We start from the raw sequence: 25,138 nt of genomic DNA, 5'->3' as shown, positions 1-25,138 counted from the left end.
TGTGGAGTGCAACTTCTAGTCCCAGTGTGTGTGTGTATTATGTGTATATGAGGCCACATCGCGTATGCACTTGTGTGTGTGTGTGTTACGTGTCCCTCCCCAGGAGTCTCTGTATCTGCAGAAGCTTATGACCTGACAGTGAAACGCTGTCAGAGGGAGTGACACATTGGTGTCACTTCCCCAACCATTGTGGTACACTGACTTCATCAGTGATCTCATCAAGCGAGTAGTCTCCTCCCAGGATGTAGAGTCGGTTGGCCACGGCACCTGTGTTGAACCCGGTATACTCAAATGACCCCCCCCCCCTCCACCTGCCACACACACACACGTCTCCGGGACATAAATTGTACACCTAGACAGAACACAGGAATCAGACTGGTCAGGTGTGGCGAGTTGGTGTTTCGTAGAATTGTTAAGTTTGTTTTAATGACAAAGTCCTTATGTCCTGTATATATGCCAATAGGAACTGCCTGATTAAATGAAGGATAAATAAATACAAAGACTTATAGATGGAGACATCCATCAATCAAATACTCATTCAATCAGTCAATCAACCAACAAGTCAGTCACCTTATACATAGATAAGTCACATAGGAGTAGTGTTGACGGACACAGCCTTGACCAAGGTGCCATGGAAAAACTGACCAAACTCTGCCACCAGGTGGCTCTACTGTTCAGAGTCGACATCATAGCGCAGGAAACAGTCCAGCGACGGGTTGAAGGAGTCCGATATCGCCACTGATGATGTGTAGATGATACAGGCGCACGCACTGGGTTTCTGGGTAATATGAGGCCACGGGGAGGGTTAGAGGTATATGTGTGTGGGGGTTTCTGTATTTGTGTGCGTGTGTCTGTGTGTATTTGTGTGTGTGTTCTTTACCTGGGTAGTTGTGGCAAAGGAATGACGGAGGTCCAGGTGATGACCTCACTGCAATCTCCTCACTGGGCACTCTCAGACTGTCCGACCCCATACATACCTCCAGCACACCCACCTGGGAGGACAGGAAGTAGATCAGTATTTCCCACCAATAGTATTTAAAAGCAATCCAATGCTTTTAAATCCTTCAGGGGGAGTGGACCCATGCACAATTTTACATGGCTCACATGTAGTGACTTTCTCAAAGCTAAAAGGAGTAACTATCTACTTCAGTATTTCCCAATGCTGGTCCTGGGGACTCAGAGGGGTGTATTTGTTCTTGCACTAACACACCTGATGCAACTTGATGAAGAGATTATTTGTTGTTTCAGGTGTGCTAGTGCTAGGGCCCTTTTAATTCAATGAGTCTCAATAAATTACAATGGGAACCTATCATAGTGGCTCCTCACCGGCATATCCAGGATGTCTGGAGTCATTGAGTGGGCGTGAAAGTTCTGAACTACAAACTCATTGGCCCGCTGGAGGAGGGAGGTGGAACCGTATCCCTCGGGGAGGGCCAATAGCATCAGGCAGTTCGAGAGCTCCAGGGTTTCAATCAGGAGCACAGACACCTGGGAAACAGAACACTGGTCAATATATCAACATCACCTCTGAAGTTTCTGAATGGATTTGACATACAGTATGTATCTGATCCAGATCTAGGGTTTATTCCAAATGGCACCATATTCCCTTGATAGTGCAATACTTTTGACCATGGCCCATAGGGCTTTGGTCAAAAGTAGGGCATAGGGTAGGGTGTAATTTGGGTTACCCCTGATGGGTTACCCCTGATGTAGTGTACATGTAGGAAAGAGATGAGCTGGAACAGCATGTCTATGTTTTCATTGGTGACGACTATCTCTCCAGAGTGAAATAAGTCCAGGTAGCAGTGTACGACTGGTTACCTAGGGTACCATCCCATCCTCACACTCACGCATTTTCAACTCAAACATGGCCCTGCAGACAGAGAACTGTTAGAGCAAACGCACACATGCACACACAAACGCACACACACACTAACCTGAAGATGTTGCTGCAGGCTGCCAGGACACAGGGGAAGGTCTGTTCCTGGACTGTTACAGTGAAGTCAAACAGCAGGCCTCTCTCTCTGAACGATCTGAGCATGCCCAGTAACTGCTGGCTGTGAGCCTCTGACACACACAGCTCAGATCTGTGATCCAGAATATAGGGAATACCGTAGGGAACGTAGTCGGTTCCCTCGGACTGGGAGTTGGATCCCTCAGACCGTGGGTCCATGATCGCTCCAGAGCCCGGGACAGAATCACAAAAATGTTATTATCACTTTTATGTTCTAAGGTTGTATATTATGCAAACTAGGGGCATCAACTGAATGAGAAGAGGAGGACAGGTAGAGGATGAAGAGGTGGAGGAGGAGAGAAGGAATGGCTTTGATAGTAGCAGTGAGTCTATTTAGCTATTAAGTGGGGATCTTTCAACGATCATTCTCACAATGGCACATTGGTAGTAGTCAGGGCTGGGTTTGATTAAAACCCTGCATAGCTGTAGATGAATCAACTGTCCAGTAGGAGGTTCTACCCAGCCTTAACCATGGAATCTCATATCTGAACTTTTATTTACAAATACTGTATTTTCTAATAGTAATTGTCATTGTTTTTAAAACACAATGTGAAACCTACAAGAAAAACATTTATTTTTTAGAGTTTACACTCTCAGAACATAATTCATATATTTTGTCTCAAATATGTCTTACCATTTCTTTGTAGGAAATGCACCACAATCATGTATTCAATTGTCATATGTCATATAAGTAACACATATACAAATACAACACTGCCATATAAGGAAAAACATACAACATCTTACTAGATTCTTATTAGATTACTTCGATTTTTGGAAAAATAATGTTCTTCTGCCATTCAAGATTCTTATTCGATTTTCATGATTATTTTCCATATGGGGCTGTGCAAGCTCTATAGCCTAGTAGTCTATCTATATATCATTCATGCAGAGCTGATTAGACCGTTTAGGATTCAGGGAGAGATGGAAGATTGATTGACAGAAAAACATTTGCATGCAGTCTACCTTATTATATCTCAACTGTCTGTGAACACACGTAGGTCGTGTCTACATGTCAGTTATTATTTGTCCCAAAGCAGATTGTTTAGCATCATATATTGAGTGAATCACAAAGCAGACTATTAGTTCGCTAACTGTTTATAATAAAGTATTTGACGAGCACTACCTCGGGAAAAACAACGTTTTTTGTCCATAGATTTGATCAGCTGATCAGATCCGATGTTTGTAAACAATATTGTGCGCGTGCTACTAAAGGTTTCAGCACCACGGACAGCTCTCTACCCTACCGGAAGAGCGAAGCCACGCGAAGACATGAAGTGAAAAATACTCAACCTGCGACCTCATTCCAAGATTTCAAGTATAAAGTATTTAAACTGTCTATGTTTTTTGTTTTGTTGTCTCAATGTATTATTATTTAATCAGGTGATGTTTCATGCATTGAGCCCTGCAGTTAATATAGAAAATGTCTATCTTCATGTGAAAATATCTTGCTTAAAATTGGGTTTATGTTTGATATTAATGAAGACTCACTCATTAAATTGACACACCCCACAATGAATGTGGAATAAAACATATATTATTCCTCCTGCCAAGTCAACTAGTGGAGAAATATTACAACTAATACAAAACACATATACTGTACATACAGCTGAAGGAAATTTACATACACCTTGGCCAAATACATTTAAACTAAGTTTTTCACAATCCATGTCTTAGGTCAGTTAGGATCAGCACTTTATTTTAAGAAAGTGAAATGTCAGAATAATACTACAGAGAATTATTTCTTTCAGCTTTTATTTATTTCATCACATTCCCAGTGGGTCACAAGTTTACATACACTCAATTAGTATTCTGTAGCATTGCCTTTAAATTGCTTAACTTGAGTCAAATATTTCGGGTAGCCTACCACAAGCTTCCCACAATAAGTTGAGTGAATTTTGGCCCATTCCTCCTGACAGAGCTGGTGTAACGGAGTCAGGTTTGTCGGCCTCCTTGCTCACACGCGCTTTTTCAGTTCTGCCCACAAATTTTCTATAGGATTGAGGTCAGGGCTTTGTGATGGCCACTCCAATATCTTGATTTTAAGCCATTTTGCCACAACTTTGGAAGTATGCTTGGGGTCATTGTCCATCTGGAAGACCCATTTGCGACCAAGCTTAACTTCCTGACTGATGTCTTGAGATGTTGCTTCAATTTATTCACATCATTTTCCATCCTCATGATGCCATCTATTTTGTGAAGTGCACCAGTCCCTCCCGCAACAAAGCACCCCCACAACATGATGCTGCCACCCCCGTGCTTCACGGTTGGGATGGTGTTCTTTGACTTGCAAGCCTCCCCCTTTTTCCTCCAAACATAATAATGGTAATTATGGCCAAATAGATCTATTTTTGTTTCATCAGACCAGAGGACATTTCTCCAAAAAGTGCTATTTGTCCCCATGTGCAGTTGCAAACCATAGTCTGGCTTTTTTATGGCGGTTTTGGAGCAGTGGCTTCTTCCTTGCTGAGCGGCCTTTCAGGCTATGTCGATATAGGACTCGTTTTACTGTGGAAATAGATACTTTTGTATCTGTTTCCTCCAACTTCTTCACAAGGTCCTTTGCTGTTGTTCTGGGATTGATTTGCACTTTTCACACCAAAGTGCGTTCATCTCTAGGAGACAGAACGTGTCTCCTTCCTGAGCGGTATTTTTTTTTTTTACCTTTATTTTACTAGGCAAGTCAGTTAAGAACAAATTCTTATTTTCAATGACGGCCTAGGAACAGTGGGTTAACTGCCTGTTCAGAGGCAGAACGACAGATTTGTACCTTGTCAGCTCAGGGGTTTGAACTTGCAACCTTCCGGTTACTAGTCCAACGCTCTAACCACTAGGCTACCCTGCCGCCCACTAGGCTGCTTGGTCACATGGTGTTTATACTTGTGTGCTATTGTTTGTACAGATGAACATGGTACCTTCAGGCGTTTGGAAATTGCTCCCAAGGATGAACCAGACTTGTGGAGGTCTACCATTTTTTCTGAGGTCTTGGCTGATTTCTTTTGATTTTCCCATGATGTCAAGCAAAGAGGCACTGAGCTGGAAGGTAGGCCTTGAAATACATCCACAGATTCAACTCCAATTTACTCAAATGATGTCAATTAGCCTATCAGACGCTTCTCAAGCCATAACATAATTTTCTGGAATTTTCCAAGCTGTTGAAAGGCACAGTCAACTTCTGACCCACTGGTGTATGTGAACTTCTGACCCACTGGAATTGTGATACAGTGAATTATAAGTGAAATAATCTGTCTGTAAGCAATTGTTGGAAAAATTACTTGTGTCATGCAGAAAGTAGATGTCCTAACCGACTTGCCAAAACTATAGTTTGTTAACAAGAAATTTGTAGAGTGGTTGAAAAACAAGTTTTAATGACTTCAACCTAGTGTAATGTAAACTTCCGACTTCAACTGTACACCGGTGAATCTGTAGATCTATTAGAATAGTAAGAATGAAAGAAAGGAGACAAGGAGATGAACAGCTATAGACTCTTGGGAAGTGCTCGTCTAGTAGATCAGATCACATCGCCGGTACTTCCTCATACTGTGTTCTCTGATTCCACGATACCCCTGGGCATTCACCCTCTTCCTCTTCCTGCTCCTCCAAGACCTCCACCACTACTTCTTCATTGATGATGTCATCAGGGTTGTCATAGCCACCCTCCTTCCAGCCCACAGAGGGGGTGATAGGGTCTGCAAGGGTAGGGGTCGTTGCCACAGCGTTGAAGGAGACAAAGCCCACCAGGATGATCACCAGAGACACAATATACAGACCTGAGAACTACACACACACACACACACACACACACCAGATGAGCTATATGAGGCCATAGTAGATTACGCATTAACAACAGTCATCAATACACTGAACAGGGACACGGTGACCAGGGGATTTCTCTGCACGACTAAGATGTTTTAAGATAAGGTCAGCTGTGTCCTGTGATCAGGACAGCTCTACCTCTGTTTCTGGGTACTGATCTTATCACTACTGTCTCCTTGATCTCACAGAGATTAGATTCGACAAGTTTGACAGAGATTACAGTGAGTACAGACATAGTTTAGCAGCAACCAATCAATCTATCATCCATCTATGGAGTCATCAAATCATTGATTAACTCATCTCTTTATCTGTTCAGACACACAATCACTAACTGAACTGTCAAATGGCTCAACCTGCTGTACCCACTATCCTCAGTGTTTCTGCTGTGTGTGTGTGTGTATGTGTGTGTGTGTACTAACTGTGTATTGAAAGAGAAACAGGCCACAGAAGAGGCTGAGGAGGTCTTCAGTGAGCAGGGAGAGGTTGACTGCTGTAGCACTGGTCTTCCTGACCACTATGGGCATACAGCTGTACAGGGTGTACATACACAGGGCATAGCCAGCAAACAGCAGGCCTGGGGAGAGAAGAAGTATGCATTATAAAATGAACATACTATACTATACATTGCTGATCCTTGTTTTCGCAGAGTATGACCGACAACAGGATTTCTAATATATTTTACTTGGCTCTCTTATCACAGGTGCATCTGTCTTTTTAATATTTTATTATGTGTTATTATCTGAATATTATTGATCCTTGTCTTGTGTTTTGTAACATTGATTATGCTTGTGGTGATTAAACAATTTCCTACTACTCTACTCTCTCTACTCATTTATACAGCTATACTGGGTGTCGTCAGAGAACAATAGGCCTGAACAGAAAACACATAGTCATTATACAGGGCAGAAAGTATTATTAACAAGGTAGATCAACTGTTGCAGCTCCCATAAAACCCGAGATAAAGAGGAGCAAAGAGCTGTATGTGGAAACTGTACTTCTGCAAGCTGACACAGCACACATTCTGTACTCTCTGTAACCTTGCCACCAAAACATCAGTAACCACCACCACGTCTGTAACCCTAAGAGAGAGGTAATAACCGGTGCCCTGGTGTGGTCTAGTCGTTTACACTACCGAATCTGCGGACCCACGACTACTTTGTAACTAACCCTCTCCTTACTTTCCTTCTTCTACACTGTCCTGTCTCTTTAATTTAAAAAATGTCAACAAATATACAGGTAACTGCCAAAATAAAGGAAGCACCAACATAAAGTGTCTTAATAGGGCGTTGGGTCACCACGAGCCGCCAGAACAGCTTCAGTGCACCAGGCATAGATTCTCCAAGTGTCTGGTACTATATTGGAGGGATATGACACCATTCTTCCATTAGAAATTCCATGATTTGGTGTTTTGTTGATGGTGGTGGAAAACGCTGTCTAAGCCACTCCAGAAACTCCCATAAGTGTTCAATTGTGTTGAGACACACACACACACACACACACACACACACACACACACACACACACACACACACACACACACACACACACACACACACACACACACACCCACATAAATACACACACTCACATACACATAAATACACACACTCACACACACACACACACCCTTTACACCCCCTTTACACCCCCTATGCACCTTTGAGACCCCTCTTTTAAAGTCACTGAGTTCTCTTTTTCCAGTCATGGTAGCCAAAATATTGTGCAACTGGGCATTTTTTACATGATGGGATGTTAATTGCTTAATTAACTCAGGAACCACACCTGTGTGGAAGTACCTGCTTTCAATATACTATGAATCCCTCATGTACTCAAGATTTTATTTTATTTAGCCAGTTACTTGTATATTTTGTTTTATGTGGTACTAACCGATTCTCCAGTCCCATTGGATGTTTGCCACATTGTTATGCTCCAGAACACCCCTGTAGGAACACAGCAGACCACTCAAATCAACCACATTCCCATTCTACTACCTTCTCACCGAACATGTACACTCAACACACATCCACACGCATGCGCACACACACGTAAACACACACACTTACAGCTGTATGCCACTGATGAGTGTGCCGAACAGGCCGACCATGCCTAGGAATTCTACACTGCTGAGGTGTTTGACGATGTACTCCTGACACAAGTTAGACACAGCATATAGACTGGCACTGAGCAGGACCAAGCCATCACCTAGCAGAACGTCTGAGGCTAGGAGAGAGGGAGGAGAGGAGCGAGATAGGAGAGGAGGATGAGGAAAGAGGTGAGGTTAATATGTTACTATTTATTATGATATGAACTGAGAGATTGACTTAAATAATTAATGAATTAACAAATGAATGGAGTGGGTTCTTACTGGATCCAAAGTCTCGTCCAGCCAGTAGGTCAGCTCCCACCATGGCCCCCACCCCCAGCAGACAGACACACACAGATATGTAGTGGACGGGTCTGTAGCACGTCTTCAGGAACCAGCAGGAGAGTATCATCAACACAGGGATCACAAAACAGTCCAGCAGCTGGAAGACAGAGGGACACACCAGAATAGTCACATACATTGACATAACTCAGCACACACACACATGCACACACACACATGCATGCCTGCAGGCACGCAAACTCGCACACACACAAAAACATACACACACCCTCTCGTAGTTCTGACCTGTATACTGGTGAGTGTAGTGTACTGGTAAGCTTTAACCACTGTGTAGTTAGCCTCGACGTCCACCAAGCCTACTAGGAGATACTTCCACCACCTCTTCTTTAAAATCTGAAACATATTGCCATCCCCTACAGTACGTTAGGAGAGGGTAGCCTGGAGGTTATTGCACTGCTACACAATTATAACATTTTATAGAGTTCACAACTGCACTATTCTGATGAGGAGTGCCCTGGGGTGGTGTGTGTGAGAGAGAGACTACCTGTTCTTCAGAACAGCACGTTGGTGTGCGTGAGTGTGTGTGTACCTGTTCTGAACAGCAGAGCGGTGGTGTAGGTGATGCAGAGCAGTGCATAGCTCATAAAGCTCTGGAGCATGGGCGCGTCCACGTGGTAGTCTGAAGCCAGGTACTGGGATGTTACTGCTGTGCCACACATGAGAACAGCCAAACCCTGACCCATGGCTACTGTCTTCACCAGCTGCCTGTTAGGACAATGCATAAGTGAAGCAGAAATTCAGCAACTCTGGAAGACATTAGACGTTGATAAAACTGGGTCTTTATTGGTAAAACCAACATGTTTCGGCCCTATAGTCTTCATAAGGGTTTTATCACAACTCAGTCCAGGCATCTGTATGGTAGCCGCCAGGGACATTCACAACTACTGGACAGTGGACACCCTCCATTCTTAGACATGGATAGATCTCCACTATGTCACTATCTGTCCGACATGGCACCGTATTCCCTATATAGTGCTCTACTTTCGATCAGAGCCCATAGGGAGCTGGTTAAAAGTAGTGCAATATATAAAGGATAGGTTGCCAGATGGGATGCAGATAATCACTGATATAACACCCCCCCCCCCCAGACTCACCATGTAAACACTTGTTTAGGGTTGAACTTCAGAAGCTTCCGGATAATAAGGCATTTTCTATCATAATTATTTCTGGGGTCTGTAGCTATAATCCCATCTGGGTCCATCTCAGCCATGTTGTATCTCTGTAACAGTGGGATCCTGGGATGGGGAATACACTGCTGTGTGCTGCCTGTCCTGGGGCTTTTAAATGTCTACTGTGCTGCCTGGGATGAATGATTAACAGTGTTCTCTAATCAAAGTGCAAAGACTACTTAGTGTTTTCAGATGATAGGTGTAGTGATGAAAGTGTGTGGTACAAAGTGGGTGAACATGGGTGTGTGTGAAACAGTGGGAGGGGGTTGGGGGGTATTTAGATCAGTGATTACTTCATTTCAGCCAGGTAATTACTCTACCCAAGGAAGGAAAGTGGGAGGAAAGGCTTGAATGAATAAAGGAAGGAAAAAAAGGAAGGAGGAAGGCTGTGTTGCTTCGAACAGGGCACATATCCCTTCTCTATGTTACTTTGCTTGTCTCCAAGTCACATAGCTACTGTACATACCATGCACTGACCTTTAATAGAACTCAGTGGTTCCATGGCAGTCAAGTCCACGGCAGCTAAGTTTAGCACTGGCCCAGCCCAGTCAACTGTGTCCTACTGTATTTACCTTCCAACACCTGCAATATCCTAGTTGGTGCAGTGTCTTATGTGCATTTAGTAGACAAAGAGCAGCACATAAAAAGGGCAGTGAAAATGTTATGACACAATACTGTAAACTGGACAAATATCTAGCCTTTATCTCTGTTTATTTTTAAAGTCAGAAGCTACGTTACCCAATTCCCTCCAACCATACTCTCGCGAGACTGCGCGAGGAGGGCACAAGTTGGAGGAAACATGGCGACGTCTAATTTGTTAAAGGTAAGAGCCTCTTCACTTCAACATTTTACCTGGATTTGAACACGTGATTATGCTCCCAATGCCCATAGTCTGGATGTAAATAAGTTCATGAATGAGTTCAAAACAAACCTGACCACGAACACTGTGTGACAGTTTGTTGTTGTTGTTGTTGCATTTAAAGCAACAGAAAGGTCTCTCTTGCTAGTTAGCTAGCAAGGGATGCTAAGATAATTTAGCGAGCCAGCCATCTGGCTAACGTGCAATACAGTTGTCACCGGCATAAGCATTTCGTCTTTTAAATTGATAGTTAATCAATAATATAATTCCCAGTTCATTGTAGTAACGGTTGTCTGTCCACATCAAACTGTAAGAGAATATGCAAAGGCTTGTGCAGGTGGTGGAACAATCAGCTGAATTGGCAAGCTAACATTACATTCGTTCTGTTTGTCAGTTCTCCAGCACAGCAAACTGTACGTACAGTCTTGACTGCTACAGATTGATCAAAGTTGGGTGCAACTACACTGTTGACCATGTAGTCTGTAGCTAAGGTTTTAGTTGAAGCCGGATTTATTTTGGCGAACTAAACCATTGTAACGTTATGTTTTAAAATAATATAATAGAAAACTACTATTAAACATACAATTGGATTCAGAACAGTGTCAGTAGCAAACAGGCCGAAACAGAGAGTGACTACTTTAAATTGTCCAAATAGAAATGCTTGTTTTCATTTTCTGTTGCCAAACATTTTCCACCGTGTGTACTAATGAATACAACCCTGAGTAGTAACAGTATAGTTGTAGTGAGTAGTAACAGTAGTATCATCTCTCTCCAGAATAAAGGCTCCTTGCAGTTTGAGGACAAGTGGGACTTGATGAGGCCCATTGTTCTCAAGCTGCTGAGACAGGAGGCTGTCACCAAGCAGCAGTGGTTCGACCTCTTCTCGTAAGATACACACACTGCATCACACCACACCAAACTGCACAGAAGACACACACACATACTGCAACCGCACACACACACAAACCCTGCGCTTGTTATTTTGTGTTGCAGAGACGTCCATGCTGTGTGTCTGTGGGATGATAAGGGCCCAGCTAAGATCCACCAGGCCCTCAAAGAAGACATCCTAGACTTCATCAAACAAGCTCAGAACGTAAGTGGAACAGTGGGTTACAGGGGAAGGGTTTCGGTAATGGTTGAAATCCCATTTGAGGTTGGAATGTGCCATTCTTCGCACACACACACATACACACACACACACACACACACACACACACACACACCTTTCCAGTACAGTGATAACAGTTGTAGGCAAGAGGCTGACCCTTAAACCTCTGAATCCTAACCTCTACCTATGCAAGCTGTCTCTGACCTAACCTCTGACCTGTTTCCATGGCAGCGTGTGTTGAGTCACCAGGATGACACAGCGTTGCTGAAGGCCTACATTGTGGAGTGGCGAAAGTTCTTCACGCAGTGTGACATCCTGCCCAAACCCTTCTGTCAGCTGGAGATCACACTGATGGGGAAGCAGGGCAGCAACAAGAAGTCTAACGTTGAGGACAGCATCGTACGCAAGGTGAGGAGAGGGGAATGAGGGAGAGGAGGAATGAGAGAGGCAGGGCAGCAACAATGAGTCTAATGTAGACTACAGCATCGTACGTAGGGAGGGGAGAGATGGACAATGCTCTTCTTTTTGATGGTATTCATCAACTGTCTTGTCCTGCTTTTTCTCTCTCTTATTTATATATATATATCCCCCTTTGCCTCTCCTCTAGTTGATGTTGGACACATGGAACGAGTCAATCTTCTCCAACATAAAGAGCCGTCTTCAGGACAGTGCTATGAAGCTGGTTCATGCTGAAAGACTGGGAGAGGCTTTTGACTCCCAGCTGGTTATAGGAGTACGAGAATCATACGGTAGGACATATACACCCTGAGTGGCTAATATCCACACATTTTATATGGGAAGTTTTTGTGAAGTATGGTATGTTTTCGGTATTTTGACAAAGTGTGTGTGTGTGCTTGCGTTTTGTAGTCAACCTGTGCTCTAACCCTGAAGACAAGCTCCAGATCTACAGAGATAACTTTGAGAAGGCCTACCTGGACTCAACTGAGAGGTTCTACAGAACACAGGCCCCATCATACCTACAGCAGAACGGAGTCCAGAATTACATGAAATATGTAAGGACTGCGCTCTGTGTGTGTGTTGTGACAATGTCTCTCAGTGAGTGTGTATACATTCACTGACTGTGTGTGTGTGTGTCTTGCAGGCAGACACAAAGCTAAGAGAAGAGGAGAAGAGGGCAGTTCGATACCTTGAGACTCGTCGTGAATGTAACTCTGTCCAAGCTGTGAGTAGACAGTTTACCCATGAGGCTGTATAGACTGGTTTAAACTCATATTCACAGTCAAGAGATGATGATGTCGGCAGGGTAGCCTAGTGGATAGAGCGTTGGACTAGTAACCGAAAGGTTGCAAGTTCGAATTCCCGAGCTGACAAGGCACAAATCTGTCGTTCTGCCCCTGAACAGGCAGTTAACCCTCTGTTCCTAGGCCGTCATTGAAAATAAGAATTTGTTCTTAACTGACTTGCCTAGTAAAATAAAGCTAAAAACAATAATAAAAAAATAAAAAAATGTCATGTAGACCAATGTTAGTCTCTGTTGTCTCTCTCCAGCTGATGGAATGTTGTGTGAACGCTCTGGTGACGTCGTTTAAAGAAACCATCCTGGCTGAATGTCCCGGCATGATCAAACGCAATGAGACAGACAGTGAGTAACATGTTGCATTACTACTGTTACCTACCAACCTTGGGACCGGTTATAGAAGAGGGTCCTTCTATGTGTGACGTTAATGTCCTTCACCCTGCAGAGCTCCACCTGATGTTTTCCCTGATGGATAAGGTTCCTAGTGGGATAGAGCCCATGCTGAAAGATCTGGAGGATCACATCATGAACGCTGGGCTGGCTGATATGGTGGCTGCTGCAGAGACTATCACTTCTGTATGTACACACACACAGAGCCATGTCTTACTATACTTGTGTACTATACTTGTGAGGACTTTTTGGGGACCAACAATTGATTACCATTTAAAATCCTATTTTTCTTAAACCCTAACTCCTAAACCTAACCGTAACGCCTAACCCTAATTTTAACCCTAAGCCTAAAATGTCCTCACTTCTCTGAATTTTAGTTGGTTTACTATTTTTGTGAGGACTTCTGGTACTAGTAAGTGTAGTAAAGCATGTACAGTGGGGCAAAAAAGTATTTAGTCAGCCACCAATTGTGCAAGTTCTCCCACTTAAAAAGATGAGAGGCCTGTAATTTTCATCATAGGTACACTTCAACTATGACAGACAAAATGAGGGGGAAAAATCCAGAAAATCACATTGTATCACATTTATTTGCAAATTATGGTGGAAAATAAGTATTTGGTCACCTACAAACAAGCAAGATTTCTGGCTCTCACAGACCTGTAACTTCTTCTTTAAGAGGCTCCTCTGTCCTCCACTCGTCACCTGTATTAATGACACCTGTTTGAACTTGTTATCAGTATAAAAGACACCTGTCCACAACCTCAAACAGTCACACTCCAAACTCCACTATGGCCAAGACCAAATAGCTGTCAAAGGACACCAGAAACAAAATTGTAGACCTGTACCAGGCTGGAAAGACTGAATCTACAATAGGTAAGCAGCTTGGTTTGAAGAAATCAACTTTGGGAGCAATTATTAGGAAATGGAAGACATACAAGACCACTGATAATCTTCCTCGATCTGGAGCTCCACGAAAGATCTCACCCCGTGGGGTCAAAATGATCACAAGAACGGTGAGCAAAAATCCCAGAACCACACGGGGGGACCTAGTGAATGACCTGCAGAGAGCTGGGACCAAAGTAACAAAGCCTACCATCAGTAACACACCACGCCGCCAGGGACTCAAATCCTGCAGTGCCAGACGTGTCCCCCTGCTTAAGCCAGTACATGTCCAGGCCCGTCTGAAGTTTGCTAGAGAGCATTTGGATGATCCAGAAGAAGATTGGGAGAATGTCATATGGTCAGATGAAACCAAAATATAACTTTTTGGTAAAAACTCAACTTGTCGTGTTTGGAGGACAAAGAATGCTGAGCTGCATCCGAAGAACACCATACCTACTGTGAAGCATGGGGGTGGAACCATCATGCTTTGGGGCTGTTTTTCTGCAAAGGGACCAGGACGACTGATCCGTGTAAAGGAAAGAATGAATGGGGCCATGTATCGTGAGATTTTGAGTGAAAACCTCCTTCCATCAGCAAGGGCATTGAAGATGAAACGTGGCTGGGTCTTTCAGCATGACAATGATCCCAAACACACCGCCCGGGCAACGAAGGAGTGGCTTCGTAAGAAGCATTTCAAGGTCCTGGAGTGGCCTAGCCAGTCTCCAGATCTCAACCCCATAGAAAATCTTTGGAGGGAGTTGAAAGTCCATGTTGCCCAGCAACAGCCCCAAAACATCACTGCTCTAGAGGAGATCTGCATGGAGGAATGGGCCAAAATACCAGCAACAGTGTGTAAAAACATTGTGAAGACTTACAGAAAACGTTTGACCTCTGTCATTGCCAACAAAGGGTATATAACAAAGTATTGAGAAACTTTTGTTATTGACCAAATACTTATTTTCCACCATAATTTTCAAATAAATTCATTAAAAATCCTACAATGTGATTTTCTGGATTTTCTTTCTCATTTTGTCTGTCATAGTTGAAGTGTACCTATGATGAAAATTACAGGCCTCTCTCATATTTTTAAGTGGAAGAACTTGCCCAATTGGTGGCTGACTAAATACTTTTTGCACCACTGTATATACACACACACACTCACTCAAAATGTATCTGTAACATACAGTATATCTGTATGTTTCTCTTTTTATTCCGGTGTGTAGGACTCTGAGAAGTACGTGGAGCAGCTGCTGACCTTGTTTAACCGTTTCAGTAAACTGGTGAAGGAGGCTTTTCAGGATGACCCTCGATTCCTCACCGCCAGAGACAAGGTACACACATACACATACAGCACCAGTCAAAGGTTTGGACACACCTACTCATTCGAGTTTTTCTTTATTTTTAGTATTTTCTACATTATAGAATAATAGTGAAGACATCAAAACTATGAAATAACACATATAGAATCATGTAGTAACCAAAGAAGTGTTAAACAAATCAAAATATATTTGTATTTGAGATTCTTCAAAGTAGCCACCCTTTGGCTTCATGACAGCTTTGCACACTCTTGGCATTCTCTCAATCAGCTTCACCTGGAATGCTTTTCCAACAATCTTGAAGGAATTCCCAATTATACTGAATACTTATTGGCTGCTTTTCTTCACTCTGCGGTCCAACACTTCCCAAACCATCTCAATTGGGTTGAGGTCAGGTCATCTGATGCAGCACTCCATCACTCTCCTTCTTGGTCAAATAGCCTTGAATTCTAAATAAATCACTGACAGTGTCACCAGCAAAGCACCATCACACCACCACCTCCATGCTTCTTGGTAGGAACTACACATGCAGAGATCATCCGTTCACCTACTCTGCATCTCAGAAAGACACTGCGGTTGGAACCAAAAATCTCCAATGTGGACTCATCAGACCAAAGGACAGATTTCCACCAGTCTAATGTCCATTGCTCGTGTTCCTTGACCCAAGCAAGTCTCTCCTTCTTATTGGTGTCTTTTAGTAGTGGTTTCTTTGCAGCAATTTTACCATGAAGCCTGATTCATGCAGTATCCTCTGAACAGTTGATGTTGAGATGTGTCTGTTACCTGAACTCTGTGAAGCATTTATTTGGGCTGATTTTATTTGGATCTCTTTTAGTCCCCATTTGGACTTATCTTCCAGGAGTCCTTAAACTTTAAAATACAATTTATAATACAAACACACTTTCACATATAACACACTATTACAAACATACATAATACTAGCATAATGACCCAATAAATACTCAATCTAAAAAAATATTGATTCTTCATCTACTATAATCCCACAACATTTCTATATACTATATTTAAAAAAATTAAAAATAAAATATATAAATGTATATATTGAAAGGTTTCTAGTTTGCTCAGTTAATTTATTCCATTTCTGTATTGCTCTAAATCGAAATGCCTATTTCTCTTTTCTGTCTGGATAACGCATAGATGGTGGACAATCTATTCCTAGTATTTATGGAATGTCTGTCTCTTACCAACTGAATACCGTTGTGAATAGAACTTGGCCGTTTTAAATGATGTATATTATAAAATAAGCATGTTTTTTTCAATTACCTTGTCGATTGATGACCAACCAAGGACACAGAAGAACCATATCTCCACCTTAAAACAATCCTTGCTGCTTTATTCTGTGCATTCTGCAGTCTCCTAACTTCACTTGATAATGCATTTCCCTAGACCACCGAACAGTAGTTCACCTGACTCTCAATTAATGCTTGTTATTTGCTGAATAATTTTTCCTGGTAAATATTTAGCTATCCTTCTGATTATGCATGCTGTTTTAATATTTATTTTGACATAGATTAGTTATTTGAGACGACCATGATAAGCAGTTGTCTAGCTGCACTCCGTTTTTGCCACTTCTTCAATTTGTACTCCTCCCATACTTAATTGTATCCCATGCTGTTTTGGCCTTTTCCTAGTTGAACAGACCAACATAACTTTGGTTTTCTTGGTGTTTAAAACAAGTCTGTTTTGGCAAACCCACTTCCTGATATTCTCCACATCTCCTTGTAAAGCCTGTTGAACCGATTGTCTTGCTGCATAAATTGTAGTATCATCTGAAAATATAGTAGATTGAGTTTCAACCAAGGCATAGGGTTGTTGGTATATATTAAATAAAGAAGTGGCCCAAGGCAGCTGCCCTGCGGTATTCCACAGTTTAACACATTAGGAGAAGAAAATGAACCATTGATATTGGTGGACTGTTTCCTGTCAGTTAGATATGACTGTACCCAATTCAATGCTACCTCCTTAAAACCATAATGCATTAATTTTGTCAAAATGATTTAATGATCCACTAAATCAAATGCTGCACTGAAATCTAAAAATAGTACACCTACAAATTTGCCATTATCCATAGCATTGAGCCACTGATCATTCATGTCAAGCAATGCAGTGGTAGTGGAATGGTTTTTGCAATAAGCATGCTGATTGGCTGTAATCAGATCATTGTTTTCCATGTACTCCCACATTTGTCTACTCACAATACCCTCCAATATCTTACTGAGTGTAGGGAGTAGACTAATTGGTCGACTATTAGCAGGAGTAATGGGTTCTTTGCTGTCTTTCGAAATAGGACACAGTTTCGGATGCTTCCATACATTTGCAAACATCCCCTTTTCCAGTGTCCAATTAAATATGTATCTCAGTGGATCTGCAATCTGGGGAGCAGCACAGTGAAGCAAAAACCAATAACAAAAAATTGTCCATAAGAACCTAACCTGTAGATTTACCATCAGGTAATGACTTCAATAGGTTTAACACCTCCTCCACTGGCTGGTAACTCTAATGAACGTATCCTCTGCAGCAGAGGTAACTCTGGGTCTTCTTTTCCTGTGGCGGTCCTCATGTGAGCCAGTTTCATCATAGTGCTTCAAGGTTTTTGCGACAGCACTTGAAGAAACTTTCAAAGTTCTTGAAATATTACGGATTGACTGACCTTCATGTCCTAAAGTAATGATGGGCTGTCATTTCTCTTTACTTATTTAAGCTGTTCTTGCCATAATATGGATTTGGACTTTTACCAAATAAGGCAATCTTCTGTATACCACCCCTACCTTGTCACAACACAACTCATTGGCTCTGTTAGGTTCTAAATATCAGAGTAAGAAATCAATAGACACTATGAAAGCTCCAACCAATTTTATTCACCCATTGGGTCAATACAGCTACATAAGACAAAGACGTGGTTCCACCAGTGGTGGTATATATACACCCCAATTTGGGGTGGAGTCTCCTCCTTCTCGCTAAACATTACATCTTTGTTGTTAGGCAGGGAATTAAGTGATACCGGCAATAAACTGTTCCTTCTCCCTTAATCTGACCTGACCCCCTTCCTCACTAATCCACAGCTCTCCACCCTTATCAGTGCCTGCCAACATGTGATCGTCTTTCTGTCACTCAGTACATTCCAAGCTTAACGACATCTACCATATCCATTCCTCCTACAGATACCCATTAACTTCTGGTGTAGACCCTAGACTATGGCACCCCTTATGTCTCTAGTATAACTGATGACTAATAATATTCAATGTTTAGAAATCCGAAACATCAGTTCAAATGCATTAAGACGGACAGAAATTCCACAAAATTCACGTTTAACAAGGCACACCTGTTAATTGAAATGCATTCCAGGTGACAACCTCATGAAGCTGGTTGAGAGAATGCCAAGAGTGTGCAAAGCTGTCATTAAGGTAAAGGGTGGCTACTTTTAAGAATATAAAATATATTTTGATTTGTTTAACACTTTTTTTGGTTACTACATGATTCCATGTGTGTTATTTCATTGTTTTGGTGTCTTCAACTATTATTCTCCAATGTAGAATTTTTTTTTTTAAACCTTGAAAGAGCAGGTGTGTCCAAATGTTTGACTGGTACTGTACATGCATACAGCGAGACAAAAGGGGGTGAAGGGAGGAGACGGAGGGGTGGAGAGAAGGGGGGATGGAGGAGAAAAAAGTGGGGTGAGAGGGCAGAGACATTAAGCGAGAGTAAAGGGTTGAAGAGAGCAGATGTAACGGAGGGGTGGAGAGGAAAGGGGGATGGACGGAGGAGGAGAAAAAAAGGGGGGGATAGCGGGAGGTTTGACAGTTCTGTGTTTCTCTTCAGGCCTACAAAGCTGTGGTGAACGATGCCACCATTTTTAAACTGGAGCTGCCCCTCAAACAGAAAGGGTGAGACAAACCTGGGTTGTATGTTTATATTATATTCCTTGGTTATGGGTCAATATGGCTGCTAGTCCACCCATTACAGAATATGAGCTGCATCCTGATTCTTCACCCTTTTCCTGAGGGGTGAAAGCATATGATCAGTGTAACCATTGGCTGGAGGAAAGTGTGCACATGTAGACTTCAGAAAAAGGGTGGAGAATTGGGATGCAGCCAGACTTGAATGTGGAGGCCTGTTCTAGTAATTAGATTTCTATGTGTACTATTAATCTGTGTGTGTGTCTTTACAGGGTAGGTCTGAAGACCCAGCCAGAGTCGAAGTGTCCAGAGCTGCTAGCTAACTACTGTGACATGCTGCTGAGGAAAACAACCCTGAGCAAGAAACTCACATCAGAGGAGATAGAACTCAAACTCAAAGAAGTGGTGAGACTCTCCCCTAGTACTGTAGAATGAGCCCTGATTCTCAAGCATTGGATTGGTGTAAGCATTGGCTGTTGTGAAATCCATGACAGGAAGTGTGTACTTTCAGAGAAGGGCGTAGAAATTGGACGCATCCATAGTCTTCTACCCCCCCACCCACCACCACCACCTATTCTAGTTGCTTGTGTTGAAGTATGTTCAGAATAAGGATGTGTTCTCGCTCCCTCCCTCCCTTCTCTCTCTAGTTGCTGGTATTGAAGTATGTTCAGAATAAGGATGTGTTTATGAGGTACCATAAAGCCCACCTGACCAGAAGACTGATCCTGGACATCTCAGCCGACAGCGAAATAGAAGAGAACATGGTGGAGTGGCTCAGGGTAAGAACACACACACACTCTTTCTCTCTCTCTCTCTCTCTCTCTCTCTCTCTATATCCCCTTTTGATTGAGTTTTTTCCGCTGGGTCTGTGTGTATGCGTGTAGGAGGTGGGGATGCCTGCAGACTATGTGAATAAGCTGGCGAGGATGTTCCAGGACATTAAAGTATCGGACGATCTCAACCAGGTCTTCAAGGAGATGCACAAACACAACAAGCTGGCTTTACCAGGTAACAAACACAAACACAGCCACAATACTCCACCAGCTGGTGTACCATAGTAATACACAAATCTCTCTCTCTCTCTCTCTCTCTCTCTCTCTCTCTCTCTCTCTCTCTCTCTCTCTCTCTCTCTGTGCCTCTGCCTCTTTTTCTCTGTCTCTCTCTGTTTCTGTCTCTCTCTCTCGCTCCAGCTGACAGTGTGAATATAAAGATCCTGAATGCGGGTGCTTGGTCGAGGAGCAGTGAGAAGGTGTTTGTGTCTCTGCCTACTGAGCTGGAGGATCTGATCCCAGAGGTAGAAGACTTCTACAAGAGGAACCACAGCGGAAGGAAACTACACTGGCACCACCTCATGTCCAATGGCATCGTGAGTGGGAGATGCGCACACACACAGCGAACGCACACACTCAGTAGTTTTTCCATGGATTATATTACTATCACCTCATGTCCAACGACATAGTGATCCCCCTCTCCCGTGTGTGTGTGTGTGTGCCTGTGTGTTTTTGTGTGTGTGTGTGTGTGTTTAGATCACCTTCAAGAACGAAATGGGTCATTATGACCTGGAGGTCACAACCTTTCAGCTGGCTGTCCTATTTGCCTGGAACCAGCGGCCGCGGGAGCGAATCAGCTTCGAGAACCTTAAATTGGCCACCGAGCTTCCCGATGCTGAGCTACGACGCACACTCTGGGTAACACACACACACAAACAGACTCTGGGTACTTTATACACACACACTCACACTCTCTGGGATTGAAAAATGTAAGCACACATGCCAATATAAACACAATTCATACACAGAGAAGAAACGAATGACCTCTCCTTTTTTTCTCCCTCTCTGCTGTCTCCTCTCTGTCTCTAGTCTCTGGTAGCGTTCCCTAAGCTGAAGAGACAGGTGTTGTCCTATGAGCCTTCAGTCTCCTCCCCTAAAGACTTCACAGACAGCACCCTGTTCTATGTCAACCAGGACTTCTCTCTCATGTACGTAGCTTTGAACCCACAACATTGTGTTAGCCCCCTGACCTTAATAAAGGCATTGAATGCACCTGGGGTTGCTAAACTCTGGTACCTTTCCCCAAATTCTCACATTTTCAAAGAAGTACTAATTGGAGCATTCCAGAGTTTCCTGCTTATTCCATCCTGAATCCAGGAATATTCCCACAGGGATTTCTTGAAAACCTGGGATTTTTGGGAAAGATGGCAGTGTTTTGCAACCTTAATTGCACCTCACTTCAACAGCTTTTGGCTTACCATGTTGATTCATGCTCTATTTAATTAATGTAACTGTATGTATTCCAACTCATTATTCATTTTGGGGAAGTTTGAATGTTGATGAAAGCTTTGTTGTCATGGTTTCCTACTGAGGACCAGGATGGAATGTTGAGCAGTTTCAGGTGTGATGGCTGATCGGATGTTGAGTTATTTTGTCTCTGTTTCTCAGTAAAAACTCCAAGGTCCAAAAAAGGGGCAAGATTAATCTGATTGGTCGATTGCAGCTGACCACAGAGCGAATGAGAGAGGAGGAGAATGAGGGCATCGTTCAGCTGAGAATATTAAGAACCCAGGTAACTTTACACATTGAAAGGTCCAACTTGAGGAATCTGAAGTTTCAGCACTTTTTTTCCCCCCAAAGACTTTAATGGAGCACTACTGCCTTCCACCCTGCAAGTTTTTATCAATCATAACAATACCAGTTGAATGTGTGCCTCGACATTGAGTAAAGATATAATGCTGTACGTTGTTTGACCCACCCACCCCCCCTCCAGGAGGCCATCATCCAGATTATGAAGATGAGGAAGAGGATCAGTAACGCTCAGCTACAGACAGAACTGGTAGAGATCCTCAAGAACATGTTCCTGCCCCAGAAGAAGATGATCAAGGAACAGATTGAGTGGCTCATCGAACACAAATACATCAAACGGGACGAGACAGACATCAACACCTTTATCTACATGGCATAGAACCCCTTTACCTGGATTGGAACCATCTACCTACTGCTTGACCTGGCTGGGCCCTCGCTGCAGCAGGAGGAAGAAGAAATGCAGTAAGAGGAGGAGGGAGGAGTGGTTGTTTCAGAAGAAGAGGAAGGAGAATATCTCTGCGGCCTGGGGGGGGTTGGTTGGTTGGCTGGCTGGCTGTATGAGATAGATGGTGTAGTCTTCAGACTGTGGTGCCCCTCGGGGTCCAGGAGGAGAAGGACAGGAGGACAGTGGGGCTGACTGACAGTCTCAGTATCACAGTAGAGACATTATTAAATAAACTCTCCCTGCCTTACCCTCCTTACGCAGTCCGCACAGAGACAGACAGGAGGACTAGTGGTCTATATCATTATGGAGTAGACACAGAGAGGAGTGTATTTTGCCAAATGTACTGTGTGTGTCTATGTATATGTGTGTCTGCACCTTGACAGCTTGTTGCTCTGTGGAAGTCTTGCAATCACCCGAGGACCCATCGCGCGTGCGTGTGTGCGTATCTCACTTTCCTCCACCCCCCCTCACCCCCAACTGCCACACCCCTCAGAGAGGATCATGACTCCTCACATATCAGCCAGTCGCTGGGTGAGAACAAACGAGAACATCAGCACTTTTCTGTGTTTCAGTGTGTCTGAATGGCTTTATATATCAATTTCATTCTACTTTTCAATGCTCATCATTATTTTTATGAACACTTGTGTGTTGTGTCTCTCGCTTGTTAAATGCTGCACAGCGTCATCCAATCGATCGAAGTCACAAAGCTCTCTAGCGATCTTTGATTCTTCTCTCTCCCCCACCTATAGCCAGTGCAGGACAGGACATGACAGGTGTGTTATTGTCAGACCATGAGGGGGTGTCATGACTGGTCATGACCCAGGTTTCTTCCCAAATGCCACCCTATTCCCTAGGTACTGCAATACATTTGACCAGAGCTCTATGGGTTAAAAAAGTAGCGTATGTTCCCTATATACACTGCTCAAAAAAATAAAGGGAACACTAAAATAACACATCCTAGATCTGAATGAATTAAATATTCTTATTAAATATTTTTTTCTTTACATAGTTGAATGTGCTGACAACAAAATCACACATTATCAATGGAAATCAAATTTATCAACCCATGGAGGTCTGGATTTGGAGTCACACTCAAAATTCAAGTGGAAAACCACACTACAGGCTGATCCAACTTTGATGTAATGTCCTTAAAACAAGTCAAAATTAGGCTCAGTAGTGTGTGTGGCATCCACGTGCCTGTATGACCTCCCTACAACGCCTGGGCATGCTCCTGATGAGGTGGCGGATGGTCTCCTGAAGGATCTCCTCCCAGACCTGGACTAAAGCATTCGCCAACTCCTGGACAGTCTGTGGTGCAACGTGGCATTGGTGGATGGAGCGAGACATGATGTCCCAGATGTGCTCAATTGGATTCAGGTCTGGGGAATGGGCGGGCCAGTCCATAGCATCAATGCTTTCCTCTTGCAGGAACTGCTGACACACTGCAGCCACATGAGGTCTAGCATTGTCTTGCATTAGGAGGAACCCAGGGCCAACCACACCAGCATATGGTCTCACAAGGGGTCTGAGGATCTCATCTCGGTACCTAATGGCTGTCAGGCTACCTCTGGCGAGCACATGGAGGGCTGTGCGGCCCCCCAAAGAAATACCACCCCACACCATGACTGACCCACCGCCAAACCGGTCATGCTGGAGGATGTTGCAGGCAGCAGAACGTTCTCCACGGCGTCTCCAGACTGTCACGTGCTCCGTGTGAACCTGCTTTCATCTGTAAAGAGCACAGGGCGCCAGTGGCGAATTTGCCAATCTTGGTGTTCTCTAGCAAATGCCAAACGTCCTGCACGGTGTTGGGCTGTAAGCACAACCCCCACCTGTGGACGTCGGGCCCTCATACTACCCTCATGGAGTCTGTTTCTGACCGTTTGAGCAGACACATGTACATTTGTGGCCTGCTGGAGGTCATTTTGCAGGGCTCTGGCAGTGCTCCTCCTGCTCCTCCTTGCACAAAGGCGGAGGTAGCGGTCCTGCTGCTGGGTTGTTGCCCTCCTACGGCCTCCTCCACGTCTCCTGATGTACTGTCAATCAGTGTTGCTTCCTAAGTGGACAGTTTGATTTCACAGAAGTGTGATTGACTTGGAGTTACATTGTTTTGTTTAAGTGTTCCCTTTATTTTTTTGAGCGGTGTAGGAAAATATATATATATATTCCCTACTAAGGGAAAAATATTTGATATCCTATATATGGAATAGGGTGCCCCAGTAAAATCCCTCCAGTGCAATAGCTAGACAGCCCCTCCTACTAGAGCACTTCCTGTGATGAGGTCATGTTGCTAAAGCAACGGCACTGCAGTGTTGCTATTAATGTACCCTACCCACAACCTTTTACAGAAGACTGTGTGTTGCAGTATGATATGAGTGGGGAGGGTGATGATAGAAGGGAAAAAAATGTGTAGCTGTCGAGTGTTTGTATGCGAGTGTTTGATAAATAGGCCCGGTCTGTAGCGGGCTACTAGGTGTACATAGCCACTTATTGATTTGGAGTAATGTTACATGATTAAACGTATGAGACGACTTAATAACAGAGCGTATGAGACGACTTATCCAGAGCGACATACAAATTGGTGCGTTCACCTTATGACATCCAGTGGAACAGCCACTTTACAATAGTGCATCTAAATCTTTTAAGGGGGGGAGGGTGAGAAGGATTACTTTATCCTATCCTAGGTATTCCTTAAAGAGGTGGGGTTACAGGTGTCTCCGGAAGGTGGTGATTGACTCCGCTGTCCTGGCGTCGTGAGGGAGTTTGTTCCACCATTGGGGGGCCAGAGCAGCGAACAGTTTTGACTGGGCTGAGCGGGAACTGTACTTCCTCAGTGGTAGGGAGGCGAGCAGGCCAGAGGTGGATGAACGCAGTGCCCTTGTTTGGGTGTAGGGCCTGATCAGAGCCTGGAGGTACTGAGGTGCCGTTCCCCTCACAGC

General features: G+C 43.6%; 3 protein-coding genes across 4 annotated transcripts; 1 reads left to right on the top strand and 2 right to left on the bottom strand.

Moving 5' to 3' along the window:
• Nucleotides 1-393: 393 nt before the first annotated feature.
• LOC115137786 (kelch repeat and BTB domain-containing protein 3-like) lies at nucleotides 394-5,267 on the bottom strand. The gene is given in 6 exon segments (XM_065024509.1): nucleotides 394-778; nucleotides 881-992; nucleotides 1,327-1,488; nucleotides 1,719-1,827; nucleotides 1,829-1,873; nucleotides 1,938-5,267. Coding segments are annotated over 6 exon segments (756 nt in total). The 5' UTR covers nucleotides 2,174-5,267; the 3' UTR covers nucleotides 394-686.
• Nucleotides 5,268-5,365: 98 nt separating this feature from the next.
• On the bottom strand, nucleotides 5,366-9,557 carry LOC115137618 (solute carrier family 35 member F2-like). Its single transcript, XM_029673933.2, has 8 exons — nucleotides 9,371-9,557; nucleotides 8,806-8,981; nucleotides 8,502-8,629; nucleotides 8,196-8,355; nucleotides 7,894-8,050; nucleotides 7,718-7,770; nucleotides 6,250-6,404; nucleotides 5,366-5,791 (listed from the first exon to the last, which is right to left on the bottom strand). Exons 1-8 carry the CDS (start codon nucleotides 9,484-9,486, stop codon nucleotides 5,531-5,533), a joined length of 1,206 nt encoding a protein of 401 aa, XP_029529793.1. The 5' UTR covers nucleotides 9,487-9,557; the 3' UTR covers nucleotides 5,366-5,530.
• A 607-nt stretch (nucleotides 9,558-10,164) lies between these two features.
• LOC115136846 (cullin-5) lies at nucleotides 10,165-24,738 on the top strand. Of its 2 annotated transcripts, none has more exons than XM_029672687.2 (19): nucleotides 10,165-10,268; nucleotides 11,080-11,189; nucleotides 11,298-11,397; nucleotides 11,644-11,820; nucleotides 12,020-12,161; nucleotides 12,304-12,425; nucleotides 12,515-12,595; nucleotides 12,922-13,015; nucleotides 13,116-13,246; nucleotides 15,166-15,273; nucleotides 19,099-19,163; nucleotides 19,448-19,580; nucleotides 19,823-19,954; nucleotides 20,060-20,183; nucleotides 20,366-20,541; nucleotides 20,702-20,863; nucleotides 21,035-21,153; nucleotides 21,614-21,737; nucleotides 21,939-24,738. In XM_029672687.2, exons 1-19 carry the CDS (start codon nucleotides 10,245-10,247, stop codon nucleotides 22,131-22,133), a joined length of 2,319 nt encoding a protein of 772 aa, XP_029528547.1. In that variant the 5' UTR covers nucleotides 10,165-10,244; the 3' UTR covers nucleotides 22,134-24,738. The 2 variants fall into 2 exon arrangements, with proteins under 2 accessions (XP_029528547.1, XP_029528546.1); XM_029672686.2 differs by having other exon boundaries at nucleotides 12,280-12,425.
• Nucleotides 24,739-25,138: the final 400 nt, after the last annotated feature.

This window comes from Oncorhynchus nerka, linkage group LG11 (genome assembly GCF_034236695.1).
Source record: "Oncorhynchus nerka isolate Pitt River linkage group LG11, Oner_Uvic_2.0, whole genome shotgun sequence".
Taxonomy (NCBI): domain Eukaryota; kingdom Metazoa; phylum Chordata; class Actinopteri; order Salmoniformes; family Salmonidae; genus Oncorhynchus; species Oncorhynchus nerka.
This window is presented reverse-complemented; position numbering and strand designations above follow the sequence as displayed.

What these genes read in the sequence shown, in the direction of transcription:
- LOC115137618 (XM_029673933.2), bottom strand. Translation starts at nt 9,486, where the DNA reads ATGGCTGAGATGGACCCAGATGGGATTATAGCTACAGACCCCAGAAAT. An exon ending in CCTAAACAAGTGTTTACATG is followed by an intron (nt 8,982 to 9,370) that starts GTGAGTCTGGGG and finishes TTGTCCTAACAG; the next exon opens with GCAGCTGGTGAAGACAGTAG. An exon ending in TGGACGAGACTTTGGATCCA is followed by an intron (nt 8,051 to 8,195) that starts GTAAGAACCCAC and finishes CCTCTCTCCTAG; the next exon opens with CCTCAGACGTTCTGCTAGGT.
- LOC115136846 (XM_029672686.2), top strand. Translation starts at nt 10,245, where the DNA reads ATGGCGACGTCTAATTTGTTAAAG. An exon ending in CTGCCCCTCAAACAGAAAGG is followed by an intron (nt 19,164 to 19,447) that starts GTGAGACAAACC and finishes GTGTCTTTACAG; the next exon opens with GGTAGGTCTGAAGACCCAGC. An exon ending in AACCAGGACTTCTCTCTCAT is followed by an intron (nt 21,154 to 21,613) that starts GTACGTAGCTTT and finishes TCTGTTTCTCAG; the next exon opens with TAAAAACTCCAAGGTCCAAA.